The 18,238-nt window shown below is 45.8% G+C and overlaps 2 protein-coding genes across 2 annotated transcripts; both read left to right on the forward strand.

The window, feature by feature from the left end:
* Positions 1-13,297: 13,297 nt before the first annotated feature.
* Positions 13,298-13,648, forward strand: LOC145390387 (uncharacterized). Its single transcript, XM_080265329.1, has one exon. It carries the CDS (start codon positions 13,298-13,300, stop codon positions 13,646-13,648), a length of 351 nt encoding a protein of 116 aa, XP_080121455.1.
* A 141-nt stretch (positions 13,649-13,789) lies between these two features.
* On the forward strand, positions 13,790-15,460 carry LOC145390388 (uncharacterized). Its single transcript, XM_080265330.1, has one exon. It carries the CDS (start codon positions 13,790-13,792, stop codon positions 15,458-15,460), a length of 1,671 nt encoding a protein of 556 aa, XP_080121456.1.
* The last annotated feature ends 2,778 nt before the right edge of the window (positions 15,461-18,238 follow it).

Consider the following 18,238-nt stretch of genomic DNA (forward strand, 5'->3'; position numbering starts at 1 on the left):
AAGGACAGACACCTGACAGCAGTACTACAGCGAGTGAGTGGATGGTGAGCACCCCCACCTACCATCAATATATATATATATATATATATATATATATATATATATATATATATATATATATAATACACTGCATGTGTTCACACACACACACACACACACACACACACATGCATCTCTCTCTTTCTCTCTAGACAGTGTTATGAAGAGGTGGGGCTAACGGTCTCTGTGGCTGCCTGAACTATATATATATATATATATATATATATATATATATATATATATATATATATATATATATAAACTATCTATCTATATCTATATATATATCTATCTATCTATATCTATATCTATATCTATATCTATCTATACCTATATATATATATATATATATATACATATCTATAAATATCTATATCTATCTATCTATATATATATATATATAGATCTCTCTATATATATATACTATCTATATCTATCTATCTATCTATCTATATATATATATATATATATATATATATATACTATCTATATCTATCTATCTATCTATCTATCTATCTATCTATCTATATATAGCCAGGGGCAGGATCCCACTCCTACCTGGCGCATCCCCGGGTGGCGGATAGGGGAAGGCCTTCGAGACATACAAGGTACCGTCTTAGATGGTGCAGACCATGGGACCCCCTGTTGATATATAGGGCTCCACCCAATATAACGAGTAAGGTGGCACAAAAATTACATCTCACCAGAAACTATGCGGCAGGGAGGTGAAATTATTTGGCACGATCCTCCCAACCAAACATGAGTTCTGTTGCAAACAATTTGACGGGCGTTCCTGTTGAATCATCGTCCACTAAAGATCCAACCACACTACCTCCTGTGCTTATGGGCAATGTGCCACCGAAAGTGAGTAGGCACTGTGCTGGCAAGTTTGAGACTGGGATATTAAAAAAACTGAAATCCAGCAAGATCTATGCATACAATGTATGATGCCTCGCAAAAGATTAGAAACTTGCTTAATGACTGAACTGGAAAACATTAGCTGGGATATTGCAGGTTTGAGTGAGACCCATGGAAAAGAAAAAGGAATTCAGTTTGAAGACAGGAACCGCCTATTTTACTACAGAAGGCAAAATGAAAGAGTTAGTGGTGTAGGATTTCTAATTAACAGAAATCTTGCAGAGGACATTGTTAAATTCAGCAGTCTGACAGAGCCGCAGTGGTCGTCATTAGACTGTACAAAAAACTATACCCTGAAAGTAATAAAAATATATGCAACAACTTCTCAAAGCTTATATGAAGATATAGAAACATTCTATGATGACATCTCCTTGATTATAGAAGAAGAAAAGTCCCCTCATGGGGGACTTCAATGCAAAAGTTGGGAAATCAAAAAATGGAGAAGCATGTATGGGAAAATCTGGAGCTGGAGAAAGAAATGAAAGGGGGGAAATGCGGGTAAATTTTGCTGAAATGTATGAGAATAATGAACACATTCTTTCACGAAAGAACAGGGAGAATGTGGACCTGGAGATGCCCAAATGGAGAAACAAAGAATGAAATCGACTTCATTATAGCAGATACGAATAACATGATCACAAATGTTACAGTTTTCAACAAAGTAAATATAGGAAGTAAGCACAGAAGTACGGGTTGCACAGCCAAGTTCAACTTCAGAAGTCAAAGAAAGAAGATGCTTAAAGATAAAAAGATATGCCGAATATAAGTAAATGAAAACAAAGCAGCCTTTCAGCTGGAAATAATTAACAGATTTCAGGCTCAAAGTAATGCTTCATGTGACACTTATGAGCTTAATTACAGACTAACAACAGTGCTAAGAAATCAGAGGAGGTAATAGGAATGGCTAATACAACCAGAGCCAAAAAGTATTCAGAAAAGACACTCGAGCTTATGAAAAAAAAGAAAAGGAAGTGAAAGTAAAAGCAAAGAAATATGAAACAGATCGAGCGATTTTAAAACAGCTTATCAACAAGAGACAAAGAGAAGAAAAAAGAAAGAGAAACATGGATCAGATTAAAGAAACCATTTAGAAAGGAAAGAGTCTGAAACAGGTCCGAAGTAAAATGGCACTAGGAAAGCAACAAATTACATCATTGAAAGACAAAAACGGTGAAGTCATTTAATGCAGAGGTAAGAAGGTGAAGAGAGTCGAAGAATTTTACAAAGAACTGTATGTAGTCCTAATGGACCCAGGATCGAATCCTGGCTAGGGCAGGGAACAGTTTAAGGATTTGAATTTCCTAAAAAGCAGACTTTCCTGGTCTACCAGGACCCGCCGACATGTCGTAAAAATACCCTTGCTAATGTCAATACACCAGTCTTGTATGAGACAGCCCTAGCATGTATTCAATATGGATGGTGGGTGTTAGCGCCGACGTGGAGACATGTGGAGGTGTAGGAGGACTACTGGGCCTTGCGATAGGTCACTGCCCCTAAGAAATAGGCCCTGAAGCCTTTGCCTAGAGCCGGACACATAAAAAAAAAAAATGAGGTAACACCAGACAAAGTAAATATGTCTCTTAAAAATATGAAAAGAGGGAAGGCTCCAGTAGAAGATGGAATAATAGCAGATTTACTGTTGGATGCAGGAGTAGAAGTACAAAATAGGCCTGGTCACTATTTATTCAGTGTATAAAAAGGAAGAAAAATCCCAAAATATGGTGTAATGCAATAGTTACTGTATTTTACTTAAAAAAAAAAAAAGTGGCTCAAAAGATCATAGTAACTATCAACCCATTAGAGTATTTTCAATCATTAACAAATTCTTCACTAAAGTCCTTACGAACAGAATAAAAACAAAATTTGGAAGAAAACCAACCTCGTGAACAGGCAAGATTCCGAAGTGGGTATTCAACTACTGATCATCTACACACAATTAATCAGATTACTGAGAAAACTACAGAATATAATAAACCACTGTGCTTAGGTTTTGTTGATTACGAAAAAGCTTTCGACTCAGTGGAGCACATAGCAATTATAAATTTATTGCGAGAACATGGAGTGAATAAGAATATTGTAAAACTGCTCGAAAACATATATAAAGAGGAAACTGCTACAGTTAAAATACATAAGGACTCGGAAACATTTAAGACTGAGATGGGCGTGAGTTAGGGAGATACAATTTCACCAAAATTATTTTCAGCATGCTTAAAAAGTATTTAAGAAAGCTAGACTGGGAAAACAATGGAGTGAACATAGATGGAGAAAGGCTAAACCATTTAAGATTTGCAGATGACATTGTCCTAATCTCAGAAACAGCGGAGACATTGCAAGAAATGGTAAACGACCTGAACAGACAAAGTTTCAAAGTAGGGCTAAAGAGGAACCAGAGTAAAACTAATGTTTAATCCATAAACACCAAACAGCGTCATCAGAATAAGCAAAGAAATTCTTGAAGAAGTTGAGGAGTACAATTACTTGGAGTCAATACCAAAATTAACGAAAGACCATGATAGCGAAATAAAAGACGCATTACAATTGGATGGAAGGCTTTCGAAAAACACTGAGACATTAAAAAAAGTAGTTTGTCAGTTTGTATGAAATGAAAAGTATATAACGAATGTATAATTCCCGCCATGACGCATGGTTGTGAGACCTGGAAAATGACAAAATCGATGGGAAATAAATTAAGTCATACTCAGAGAGCAATGGAATGGTCAATGTTGGGACTATCTTTAAATGTCAGGAAAAGATAACTTGGGTGGGAGAACAGACTAACTCAAAAGATACTATAGAAGTTATAAAAGAACAGATGTGGAGGTGGGCAGGCCATGCAGCAAGAATTAGGGATAACCAATGGAGCAACAGGCTAACTGACTGGACACCAAAAGATTGTAAGCGTAAAAGAAAAAGGCCAGACAGGAGGTGGAGAGATGGGATAGAGAAATTTGCAGGGAAATTGTGGCAAAGATTGGCTCAGTCAAGGAATTCGTGGAGAGGGTTGGAGGTCAATCTGACTGCCTGAAGATTAAGTCAAGGTAGGCAACAGGAATTTTAGAGTCCAAAGGGGGAGGCCAGCTGTAAGTTCAAAAAAGGGGAAAACAGTAATAAAGTTTAAAAATATACAGCAATGACAAAATGGGGGAATGAAATAGGCAATAAAAATACCTTAGTTTACATAATACAAACTTAAGCCTACAAGAAAAGAATGAAACATGCTTGAAAAGGACTGTTAGACTCTCAGAAGGTATTCTAAAATTCCAAACAACAATAATAAAGGTAAACCAAAACATTAACCCCTACACCGCGGGCTTGTTTACCAATGTTTTGCGTGTCCAGCGGGGTTATTCGGGCTCTGACAGACTCTCAAAAAATATTTGCCAAAAATCAGTTATTAGTCCTAGAATAATAAAATTACATATGCTTATGGCACATACCTTCAGCTTTCTCCTGGAATGTTTGTTGAGCCTTCGTCGGTTACCGTAGGACTTTTGGAGACCTCTGAAGTAGGGTAACGAAGTCTCCACTTTACACTTCCCGACAACCCGTAATATGATTACCACAGCCAGATACAAACACTATAAACACTATTCTATAATTTTCAAGTAGTTTGGGATCCATACTCCAAAAAAAAAAACACTGTGAAAGCAATGGAAATTTCGAACGCATCTGATCGTCGCACTTGCGCTAGTTCGCTCTAGGTACTCTGTCATTTATTATTCATAAAACCCCTCACACTTTATATTTCTATTACTATATCACACTTATATATATCTGGAGTCTTTCTCCATAAGTTTCCTTCAGTAGTATTAGTTTATTGTCACTGAAGTCATTCAATTTTTCATTCAGTAAAATACGTAGAGAGCCACGGATTCACTTTCACTGTTATAACATAAATTATTTGTACTCATATTCTTATATTACTAATTACTTACATTACTATTTACATTTTCTATTCTATTTTCAATATTTACCCTTCTATTTTATTACACTATGTTATTCACTGTCACTTTCAGTTAGATAAAACTATAATACACTGTTCAATCATATGAACTGAACACCCATTGCTTTCACCTGCTATTTACACATTATTTACACATTATTTCCAAATCATTCTGCTTCCACACTTGCACTGTTAGAACTGCTTTTGGCTGTGGTAATCGAAGAAGCAGGTAACACAGAGGGGAACCTGGCACTCAGCGCACTGCCAAGAGGTGCGTTTATGCTCAGGTGTGTGGCGGGTGGTATGCGCACATACCTGACACCTGCGAATCGCAGCCTTCCTTTTCCCTGTGGCAGGGATAAGCTGAAGTCTGTGCCGATCCATATACGCCCTCTGCTCAAGTCGGTCGGGAAGTGTTACTGGATGGCGCCTTGGAGTTGCTGCTGTCACCCTACTATATCTTTCCAGCAGCTGCTGGACACAAGTCCTGGCGAACAACCTCAGGCAGAAGGATTCGGGTGGCTTGACCTTCATCTTGTACAGGATGAAGGCGTTCAGCATCGTCATATCTATCAGATGCAGAAAAATTTTCCTGTACCACCTAGTATTCTTCCTGAGGCAGTCGATCTCACCAATCATCATGTCGGACTTGTCCACCAGCCGCATGTTGATATTATAGTCCAACACAGCATCAGGTTTCATCACAGGTTTGCCTGTCCTACGGTCGACCTTCCCACTGTCTGTCATCTCCCCCTTACGTATGGTGGTGAGCATGTGCACGACCCTCTTGTCATGCCACCGTATTGCCAGCATCTTCTCACACTTGTGTAGGTGCACGTCTCCTCGCTGCGAGGTTCCCACCTCTGGGAATTTAGGGAAGTGGGCACGATTACTTTTCACAGTGCCGCAGGAGCCAATGCCGTGCTCAGAAAGGTATTTGGCAAGTTTCGGTGCTGTATAGTAGTTGTCTGTATACAGCACATGATTCCCACCAAAATACTTTTCTAGGAGCACTTTCACTACACAGCCTGAGAAGCCAAGGGGGTGTGTTTTATCCAGATCGACAGTGCTGGCTGAATATATGACGAAGTCAAGGATGTACCCCGTCTTACAGTCGCACAGTACAAAGAACTTAATTCCAAAGCGATGGCGTTTGCTTGGAATGTCCTGAACAAACCGAAGACGTCCTCTGAACAAAACCAAGGATTCGTCAATATTAACCTTCTGAAATGGGTGGAAGAATGACATAAACTTATCCTTCATTCTGCTCAGAATCTCCCGGATCTTCCAGAGTGGGTCGGTTTGGGAAGGTACATCGTTGTCGGCAAAGTGCAGGTTTCCCATGATGTTCCGGAAGCGATCTCTGGCCATGTACTTATTGAAGGTGGGTGAGGGTAGTAAGGGGTCCATGGACCAGTATTCTTCCAACTCATGCTTCTTGGAGTGTGGCATGAGAAGCATGAGGGCAAAGAACACATACAGCTCCTGCACTCCCAGCATGGACCACTGTTGCATCTTGGCTGCACCTGTACCACTTGCAGCACGTTGTGATTCATACCTGTTGGTCTCATCACATATGTGCTGCATGACTTCGTCATCTAGGAAGGCCAAAAGGTAGTCGACACACTCAGCATTTTCGTCCATAGTGAAGGCAGGCTGAACTCCTGAGGAGCTCTCATCAAAAACTAGATTTTCTGGCACAAAATCTGACTCTTCCGTCCACGCGAAGGCGTCCAGGATTCCCTGTCATGGCGGTGTAGGGCGGGTGGTGGTGGTGGTGGTGGAGGTTGGCTGTGAGGGAGGTTTATCTCGGTCAAGGTCACTTGCACTGACCCTAGGTTGCCGTACAGCACTAGCAGCCCTTACCCTACTAGCTACACTACTTTTCACTCTCCTTGATTTACCTCTACCTCTACGGCCTGCCTTCACTGTTGATGCTGGTGGTGACTCCGACGACGAAGACTCCGGAGATAACTCAGCCGACGATGATGAAGAAATGAGTGAAGTGGGGCTTGGGGAATGTGGAGGTGAATGCACTCGTGACTCATGGCGGGCTGGGTCACGTGGGGGCATTGTTCTGGGGCTAACACGCCGCCTTTTCACTCCCTTCCCAAATTCCTGTCCTTGCTGCACTAAAGGCTCCTTTCCCTTGGAGCTAGACACTGATTCACACACTGTAGCACTCGTTGTTGCTGTTTCTGGCACGATAACCTCACCCGGCTCATCACAAGATTCACCTGAATCGTCATAGTCACTGTCCATCATAATCATGGACAATTCTGCCAGTTCACGTGCCACTGCAGAGTCACTAAGGCCTTTCCTGCTCGCCTCACTACTTTTCTTAGGAGTAGAGGTCACGGGGCCCTTTGCAATGGGCGCGGAAGTGGCAGGAATGGCGGGGCGCGAGTGCAACATCGTTTCTCTGCAGCGGAGGAAAAGGAACTAAATGCCGCGGCTTATCTGAGAAGGGAAGGGTTGACAATGACACTTTAGGCTGACTGCTGCTAACTTACAGGCTAATTTTTTATAGGTAGAAAATCTCAGCAATACATAAAGAAATAGGTAGTTCCAGGTGAATGTAAATGTCAATTAGGATTCTCCTTTCCTTTCTGATATATATTTTTATTACAGACATCGATTACAAGGCATAAATCAAAGGGGAAATTACCATGGTAATGTAGCGAATGATGCACGTGAGGTTTTGTCAGGTGATAATTAGCCAATTTCTGGTGTATAACACTATCACTTACCTGTTTTTTTTTGGGTATATATTATTTTGTATAAGTATAGGGCATAGGGCTTATTTCAATGGATGAAATCTGTGGAAAAATCCAGGGGAAATTTGCATAGCGCAGCGCGGCGTGGGAGGTGAGAGGACAGGGTAATGGAGGGCAGGTAGGGAGGGGAGTCATGAAGGTGGTAAAATCGCTAAATTGTCAATAATGGATGGGAGTACAGATGAGATTTGGAGTGCTGACTAGTGTTGGACATTGGCAGTACTGATAGATGATACAAGCCACCACTTGAGAGCCCGGGATAATTCAAAATAACACAGAATCACAAAAGTGATGCCCCGCGGTTAAGGGGTTAAAACTAGCCCTTGGGTTGTAATACCGCTGAAGGTGGAATAAAAACCATAGAATTAAAGATACAGACTTTTTACACTTGAATATAAAAGGCGACGTAAGCAAGAGCAACGGGAATGACTCTAAATTAGCTGTTCTTATAAAGAAATGCAGTAAGTACAACCTAATAAGTAGATCATGCACTCACACTCCTAATTAATGAGCATTAACTCACGTGTGTCAAATATACTACTATATACAAAATGTCCCAGAGCAGTGCACACCAACACACGTCAAATTTCAGCACCTAAGACAAGTTGGTAACAAACAGCCCGGTCTTTATATACAAACACACATAAACACGAAAAGCATAACAGAAACTCATTAACAAGGTCCAAACTGACATGGGCAGACACGAAGTGGTAGCTCTAATGGCAACAGCAAGTCTATGGACAGCAAAAGATTACATACCGTACAGTGATAGAAACTCCTACTAGTAAATTTCACCTCACGATATAACACGTCAACAACTGACAACACGCAGCCAGGCCATCAGCTCTCTCATGGTTTGATATTTGTATGGGTCTTCTCTACTCATACAAGTGCTAAGCATGATATTAACAACACAAGTGAATAATAAACACTGAATCATACATGAGAATATAAGGAATTTGACTGGCCTCATGTAACACGCCCACACCTAAGACAAAATTTTCCTCGGGGAAATTCATTCTTAAGAGCGCAACAGGCAATCAGCAATCATGTGATCAGCCCCCAGGCTCTATGTTTAAGTTATACTCTTGGAAAAAGAGGCTCCAGTGGGTCAGCCTTTGATTTGTACTCTTGAACTGGTTTAAAAATTTCAAGGGGTGATGGTCGGTGAAAACAGTGACTGTCAGCCAAAAGCAAGTATATAAATAGAAAACTTATTCAGGGTGAGGATCAGGGCATGTAGTTCCTGAAAAATTATGTTGAGCCTTAGAAATCTTACTGAAATAGCAAACAAGATCCTCTGTGACTAGAGGATCGTCTTGCTGGAGTACAGCTCCTGCTCCTACATTGCTGGCATCTACGGCCAGTTTGAGATTCTCGCGCCAGCAGTCATAGCAACCAGACGTGTGTCCCAGTGTCTCTGATATTCAAACGTGGTTACTCCATCCCGTAGACTTTCCCCCCCCATTCGTCTCCCTGGAAACTCTTGCTGCTAGATCGAGCCTTCTCACCACAGCTTTGTGATTTTGTGTGTTTTTGTGAATATCAGCTGTCTTTCCGGCTGCCACTTAGAGTCCCTGCCATAGTACGAAGCCGAACCCTGAAGGGGTACCATTAGGGTACTTCCATGAAGAGGGGCCTTAGAGGCCTGGTTATAGGAGGCGGCAAGGGTAGGCATTTCTGTTAGGGCTAGGGTTAGGCAAGTCCTTCACGGGGCAGTGTCGGTTACTCTTCGTCGCCCTTTAGAGGGTGGGAGTAGGCCCCCCCGGCACTGTAGGGAACCGCCGGATTGCAGCTGATAGTTATATATTCATTCTTGTTTCTCTCGTTGCTCTGTTAGACGTATATTCATAGGTTCATGCACATACACTCATGTAGGCTCAAAGTGTACATGTGTGTGTGAGTATGTGCATGTGTGAATACTAGGAAGAGCAATGGATTAACAGCTGAATAAATAAATACGTCACATATATATATATATATATATATATATAGATAGATAGATATAGATAGATAGATTGATACATATATATATATATATATATATATATAATTTTTTTTTTTTTTCCTCGATCCCTCATGCTAGCCAATGTCTACTGGTATGGAGTCAACGCCTGACTCAGAAGTGACAGCCTCTTCTTGGCAGTCGTCCAAGAAACAGTGAACCACCGTCCCTGAGTTCAACCCTGACTACTTTTTTTATTCTACCCCGACCATGGACACTGATATTTCCTCACCTAAGCCTAATGAAGTAGCTGAAGACCTTGCTGCTGCTGCTGCTCCAGCACTTGAGTCAGCCTCGGCACACTCCTCAGACCTCACTACAGCCCCCACCAACAGCCTAGCAAACGACCCCAACGATGATGATGGTTTTATCCTCGTCCAGGGGAAACGCCGTCCTGCTACCAAGGCCGCCAATCCCCCCGCCCCTTCCCCCAGCACGGCTGTAGATCACACCACACGGATCATGCCTCGCCAGACCCACACTGCCAACTGCCAACAGATGACTCCTTTTTCACCTGTCACCCAACGTCCTCACAAATACCCAGCATTTGTAATCACTCCCAATGAACACTTCTCCACCACCTTCGACATCAGCAAAGCCATCGCAGCTGCACACCCTGGCATCAACTTAAGAATGGTCCAACTCAATGACCAAAACACTGCCATTGTTCCCCTTGATGACGCTGCCCATGAGACCCTCCTCATCCTTGACACTGTTGCTGGCAAGCAAATCAACATCGAAAAAAGGGACCCCAGCCTCACCCTGCACAAATTCATACTAACTAAATACCCACTGTCCTTCCCCCTAGAGGCCGTCTTAGACCATGCCCTGGTCGAGACTGCTCAACGTTGCAACGTCAAGGGGCAACCCACACGCCAGGTACTTATCACCATGCGAGGATCAGTTCCCCCCATCCTTGACCTGGGTCAGTGGGGCACATACCACCTACGCCCTTTTACCCCAGAGCCCCTACGCTGCTTCAATTGCCAGAAGTACGGCCACCACCAGACACGGTGCTCCCGCGACCCAGTGTGTGCTATGTGCAGCGGCAGACATGCCACCGAGACCTGCCTAAAGAAATACAAAACAGACCAGCCAGTCGCTGCTCGTTGCCCAAGCTGTGCTGGGAAGCACCACGCCTGGAACAAGGCCTGCCCAGTCAGGAAAGAACGTGTGCAGTGGGGAAGGGAGAGGGAGCTGTGCTGGGTCCAAGAAAGACTCGGAACAAACCCAGCCCCCACAGGCTCGTTCACATGGGGCCAGCCCACCTCCACCCCCCGACCCCAGCTTCCTCCCCCCCCTGCCCTGCTGCACACCGACTTCCCCCCCCTACCAGCCCCCACCATGACACCCCAGGCAACCATGACTTCCAAAACAGCCCCCCACCCCCGAGCAAAACCACCTCAGCACCTATGAACACCACCAACACAGCCCACCCACCAGCCTCCACCCACCTCACGCTTACGCCATGCCAGTACTCAGACGAACACAGACACATCCACTCTGATCTCCCAGCCAGACACTACTCCCCCAGGCCACATCATAGTCAAGAAAGAGGACATCATGATCCTCACTTGGGAGCTGAGTTCAGCATTCGTGCAAGCCCTGAGCACCATGACCAGCCTCCCTCTCTACCCAACAGGACTTCATTATATGGCAGAACAAACGGTCGAAGAGTGGCTGAAAAACCCTTCCCCAGACACCACTGCCACAAAGAAACCAACAAACACCACACCACCGCCACCAACGCCAGCAGCTCAATCTCATCAACCAACCAACAACAAGAACGCCACACTTCATCCGAGCCACCACAACCAACAGGCCACACGCCCTCGCCAACAAGGCACACCCCGAGACCCCAGGAGCTGCTCCAAGTCCACCGACAGGCCCCACAGACACCATCGTATGACTGTGGTCACAACCCCTCAGCAGCCCCGCACCCAGTCTGGGGAGAGAGGGAGACGATGCTCCAGGTCCCCCCTGCCCACACCCACTTTCCCATCCGAAGGGAATCGAGGGTAACAACCCACAACTCCTGCAACTCTCAGACTACACCTCCCCCAGCTTCACTCCGCATACTGCAGTGGAACATCCTTGGAGCTGCTGCAAAGCGCCCCCTGCTGGAGGAGGCCGCACACCGTGATCGAATTGACGTCTTCCTCCTGCAGGAGACTCTTCTCAGCAAATGCCGCCCACTGTGTATGCGGGGTTTCACTCCCTTCCTTCTTCCTTGTGCCCGTGGCGGCCCCCGGGGCTGCGCCATTCTTGTCCGGAGCTACATTCCGGCCACAACCATCACCCCACTACCGAACGGCGGATCCGTGCAGAAGTCCAAGGAGTCGACATCAAACTAGCAAATGGCCACGTTAAGATCTCAACATTTATCGCCCCCCCACAGCTGACCTCTCCATGGACGAAATTTTTTCATTCTCTACAACTGAGCAGACATTTATCGGGGGCGACATAAATGCACATCACACCTGTCTTGGATCACGCAGCCCCACCAACCCCGCAGGCCGCCACCTAGCCATTTTCATGGAAGAAACGCCCTCCATCACCCTCCTCAATGACCCACAAGTACCAACACACCTACAGGGGGGCAGATTAGACCTCTCCCTCATATCATCAAACCTAGCACACCTAACACAATGGGAGATCCACCCCACCCTCACCTCAGACCACCTTGCCATCATATGCACCATCTCAATAGCCCCACTACCCCAACCCCCTGGACCCCCCCCCACAATGGAACACTAAACTCCCCGACTGGGCCCATTTCACCACCACACTTGAGCGTCTCTCCAACACCATCTCCTCCCCAGACTTGGATAATCACACTGCACAGGTCACAGCCGCCTTTCAAGCAGCAGCAGAAAGCTCCATCCCCACCACTGCCCCCCCCCCCCAAGACATCGCCACAAAGACCAGTGGTTCTACTGTTCTCAAGTCAAGGAACTAAACCATCAACTCAATAGGGCAAAAAAGATATACAGAGCCAATCCCACCCCAGATGCGCTCCAATACCTCCAGGCAGTCATCCAATACACAATAGATGAAAAGAACAGTATCAAGGAGAAGAAATGGCTGGAGTGGTGTCAGTCTCTTGGGGCTCACTCCAGCCTTGGCTCCATTTGGAGAAAGCTCAAAACCATCTCTGGCCCCTCTCCAAACCACCCCCACTCCCACCCAGACCCCCTGGGAAAGGCTGAAAACATGGCAGAAGAGTTCGCCCACCGAACTTCCCCCACTCAGCTCCCAGAAGGCACACTGCTCCGACAAGAAGCACTCCACCACCACAGAAAAGAAATAATTCATACCAGCCAAAACACCTCAGCTGAGTCTGACAGACCCTTCACAGCCCACGAGCTCGCGCAGGCCTGCAAATCCAGTTCGGACACCGCCTCAGGCCCAGACGGCATTACGTACAGCATGCTCTCACACGCAGGCCCAGCAGCAAGAGAAGCTTTCCTCGACCTCCTAAATCACTCCTGGATACTAGGTCGCGTTCCCTAGCAGTGGAAGCATGCTGTCATCCACCCTATCCCAAAGCCAAACGACCCCAAAAGCCACAGACCCATCTCACTCCTCAGCTGCCTCGGAAAAACTGCCGAGAGGATGGTTCTACACCGTCTCACCTGGTGCTTGCCCCCTCCTCACAGTCATATCTTTGCCTACACCAGGGGCAAAGGAGCTGCAGAATGCCTCAGCTCCTTCCTCTCCGAGCTCCGTGGAGGCAAAGGATTAGCCGTCTTCATTGACCTCGAGAAGGCCTTCGAGCTGGCATGCCCGGACGCTATCCTTGCAACCCTGGCACACAGGGGCGTTAAGGGTTGCCTCCTCTGTTGGCTCGAGGACTTCCTCTGGGATCGTGAAGTGGCTGTCCGCTTTCAGGGCCACACATCCACCCCCCCACCGACACCAAAATGGCACTCCACAGGGCAGCGTCCTCAGCCCAACCCTCTTTAACGCCCTAGTGGAGTGCCTCCTCCACATTGACCTGGGACCTGGAACCCGCCTCCTCTGCTACACGGACGACATTGCCCTCGTCGTCCATGGTGGCCCCTACCACTTGCGAGTGCAGAAGGCACTAACAAAAATCTCCAATGAATGCAGGGAGTTGGGTCTAAAAATCAACACAAGCAAAACCTTCCCATAGGCATCAGGCCTCCCAAGGACCGTCTCTACCTCGGGCAAATGCCTATAGACTATGTCACCATCCATAAATACCTGGGTATAACACTAGACTCCAAACTCTCCTTCCGCCCAGAAATCACGCAACTGAGAGAGAAAACCAGGCTGCGCATCAATGCACTCAGATCCTTAGCAGGGAAAGAGGGGGGAGCATCCTTCAAGGTCCTCTGCCTGTTCTACTTACAAGCCGTCAAGTCCATCATAGACTATGCTGCTCCTTCCCTCCTAACCATCGGACCCAACCTGATTGACAAAATGGAAGTGGTGCAGAATGAAGCCATGCGGATCATGACCGGCTCTCCAAGATGGACCCGTATATGCAATCTCTGCATGGAATGTAACCTAGAATCCCTCGACCACCACATCCAAGCAAGAGTGGCAGGCCTAGCAACAGAACTCACCCACCAAGCCTCCCCCCTACCCCTACTCCCTCGACTCCAAGCAGCAACCAGATTGCACCCAGACATTCTCTCTCGTGGCTGGCTGCACAGTGCTGCCCGCGCTATCCATGCACTTGAGCTCACACAACACGTAACACAAGCCCCTGACCCACCAGCTGACCACTACTGCCCCCCTGCCCCATGGGACACTCCTCCTTGTAACCTTATCATCCCACGCTCACCAGCCAAAGCACACACCCCCACTCAGCAATTGCACCAAGAGAGTTTATATCGCATGACCTCCATGATCCCCCCCACCTCCATCACCTACTACACTGACGGCTCTGTTGTGAACACAAAAGCTGGTCCCATCTTCGTTTCCGGAGAACGCACTAAGAGTCTCCGACTCCCCAATGGAGCTTCCACACTCCAAACTGAGCTTGCTGCCATTGCAGCGGCGCTGAAAGGTGCCCTCTTCACTGCCCCCTCATCGATCATCGTCATTCACACTGACTCGACAGCTGCAATACACACCCTAAAACAAAACGCACCGTCTGACAACATCCACCTAATCACAGACATCCTTGCCACAGCCCAAAATATCCGGGAGACAGGGAGATCCACTACCATACACTGGGTCCTCGGTCATGTTGGCATTAAAGGCAATGAACGAGCTGACAACACCGCCAAACAGGCCACAAAGCACGCCAATCCAGACATTGACATCAAAACAAGTCTCTCCCAAATCAATCGCCTCATTAAAAAGCGCACAGCCGCCCGTAGCCACGAAGATCACAAACTACACGTGCAGCTCGGCTCCCCATCTGCTACCTGGTTCACACAAGCCACGAACTACACCCAGCTCCCACTACCACTCCCCAACGACAACCAACTACTCACCCGCCTCCGTCGTCTCCGACTTGGGTACCTGTGCTATACTGAGCTCAGTGCAGCTGACAATCCCTCGCTCACCGAATGTGACCATTATAAAGCCATCACCCCCTTCCCCCTCCTACACTACATACTCCGCTGCCCTACCACATCCCGTCTTCGGGTAGAACCGCCCTACCCCAACCCTGACATCCCAAGATCACAAGCTGTAGCACCATCTCTACAAACACTCTGCAGTTCCGCTGCAAGACTCGCAACCTCAACACCTTATAGCAGTCTAGCTGCAATGGTGCGCAGCACCGCACCTCCAAGATAAGAAACACAAGAAGAAGACGTTGTGTGTGCATGGGGCGGCCCCACCGGGACCATTCTGCGCCCACTCCTCATCTTCCCTCATACTAATGACAAGCTCAATCCCACTGACAGTGGGATTGAGCTTGTAGTTTTCACCCACTACAGGTGGGGGAACTCTACAAATGAACAAGCATTACAGGTTAAGAACACAAAATTCCCGTCACAGACTTAACCCGTACCGTGCTGGGCAAAAAAAACATTCCTCTATGTCGGCCTATTATGGATTTTTTTCTAAGTGGGCTTAATACATCAATGTAAGTTCCCTGGCACTAACAAAAGTAATCACTAAAGCCAGAAAGGTGGCTGAAGCGAGTCAGGTTGGTACCACTCTACCTCTGAAATCTTCAAGGTTAATGAGAGAACAGTGACTGTGAGCTTGTGAACCGATTTTGGATTTCTTTTTCCTGGCTAAATGGGCTTAATACATCAATATAACATCCCTGGTGCTAAAAAAAAAAAAAAAAAGTAATCACCAAAACCAGAAAGTTGGTTGAATCGAGTCAGGTTGATGCCACTCTACCTCTGAAATCTTAGAGACTACAGAGAGAACAGAGCGTTTGTGAGCTTTTGAACGGATTTTGGATTTTTTTTTTTTGTGGGTAAATGGGCTTAATGCATCAATATAAGATCCCTGGCACTCGACTTCTGCAACCTTCAAGGTTACAGACAGAGCAGAGCAGCTGTGAGCCTGTGAAGACTCAGTCGCCTCCCCGTGCTCATAAATCAGTGATGTAAGCATAGCAGAAAAATGTCTGAAGTTAGTGAGATACGATATTACCTTCCATTTTACTTTGGTTTCTTGCAATGACTTCTCAATGCTACAGGATGTAGATGTCCGTTGCCAGCGTTTTTGAAGGGGACGTAGATCTACATCATTAGTACGGTATGGGTTCAAGGCACTTTCACAATATTTAGCCCAACAGAATTTCTTTTCTTTCATTAGCAAGTCTGTCAGTGGGGCCACACCACTTTAAAAGTTCTTAATAAACCGTCTGTAATAACTAACAGTGCCCAAGAACCTCCAAAGCCCACGCCTGGTATTTGGTGTGGCAAAGTTTTTAACAGCCTCCAACTTTAAAGATGAGGGCAGACTCGACTGTGACCAACCATGTTCTGAACTTGAGCTTGAACAAGTTGGCACTTCTTTAAGTTAGCAACAAGGTGAGCTTCAGAAAGCCTAGAAAGCGACGTTTTAAATGTTCGGGCCATTTTTCATGCCATTGGGCATCACAGTACCATGATAAGTTTGACCATCTTCCACAAAACAAAAGACTTCCTTTGCCCACACTGTCCAAGGTACCTGTCAGAAGCCTTTCCAGCTTAATAATGTAGTAAGACAAACCAATGCAGCAAACAGTCTTCTAATCGAGGCAGGGGGTATGTGGCAGTCCTAGGCAAAGCGTTGACTTTGCTGTAGTCAGTCTCACAGTACCATCAGGCTTGAACTGCAGGGTTACAAGAGAGCTCCTCAGGCTCACACATGGGGAGATAAGATTGTTGTCCAGCATGTACTTCAGCTCCTGGGGGGGAACTCCTAGGTACTGGGGCAGACACGATGAGGTGACTACTCAACAGGAAGTGCGTCACTCACGTTGACATCATGCTCAATCCAGGTCGTCCACCCAGGGGAGCTACAAAAGACATCCTTAAATGAAGAAAGAAGTGTCAATTGTTGTCGTAACTGATCTTTAGGCATTTGCAAAACCTTCTCACCACAGGTGAGTCCAGTCTCAGTGTTGCTCTGCCAGGCACTCACACTACTGAATTCAAAGTCTGACCCAATTTGTTCCTAGGTTATCATACCGCTAGGAACAGCCTCACTTTGTTCAATTTAGACTAGTGCGCAGGTACAGGGGCATCTGGAGCACAGTAATAAGGTTTCAGCATGTTAAATTGGCAAAGTTGATGTTTCTTATGCCTGTCTGGTGTTTCCACTAAGTAATCAGTACTACTCAATTTATGCATTACAAGATGAGGGCCCCAAAACTTAGCAGCAAGAGGCTGTTCTTGAAGAGGCAACAACATTAACGTTTCATCACCAGCTGTAAATTATCACGAACGAGTTTTTTTTTTTTTATTATACCACCCCTTCATACTGTCTTGAACTTGGTTCAGGTTCTTTCTAGCCACTTCCAAGCATTTAGCCATCCTGTTCTTAATATTATTAACAAACTCATGACAAACAATGACTCATGGTAGAATCACTTGACCAAGCCTCTTTAATGATGGATAACAGGCCTCTTACCTTCTGGGTGAATACTAGCTCATTGGGGTAGAAACCCAAACTCTCTTGAGGAGCTTCAGGGTGTCGAGTAGGAGAAATGGCGCTCCTCAATCCCAGTCCTTCAAGTGCTCCATGCAGTACTTCGGAAGCATCGTCTTAAAGGTCTGGTGGTATCTCTCTAGGGCACCGTGGCTCTCGGGATTGTTAGCACTACTCTTCCCGTGGACGATACCAAGCTGAGCCATGGACTGCTAGAAGGCATTTGAAAGAAAATTACATGCTCTATCAGACTAAATCTCCCTCGGCAACCTGAACTTAGTAAAGAAATCAAGCATTGCCTTAACAACTATTTTGGACTTTGGGGAACAGTGATACCCTCAGGGTATCTAGTGGAAGAATCAATTATGGTTAACAGGTAAGCATTACCAGAGGATATAGGAGGCAGGGCTCCCACGATTTTTACTACAACATGAGTAAATGGAGGGTCAAAGACAGGAACGGGAATGAGAGGCAATT

This window comes from Coenobita brevimanus, chromosome 14, assembly GCF_032717465.1.
Source record: "Coenobita brevimanus isolate Jiangsu-jjx chromosome 14, ASM3271746v2, whole genome shotgun sequence".
In the NCBI taxonomy this organism is placed as follows: Eukaryota; Metazoa; Arthropoda; class Malacostraca; order Decapoda; family Coenobitidae; genus Coenobita; species Coenobita brevimanus.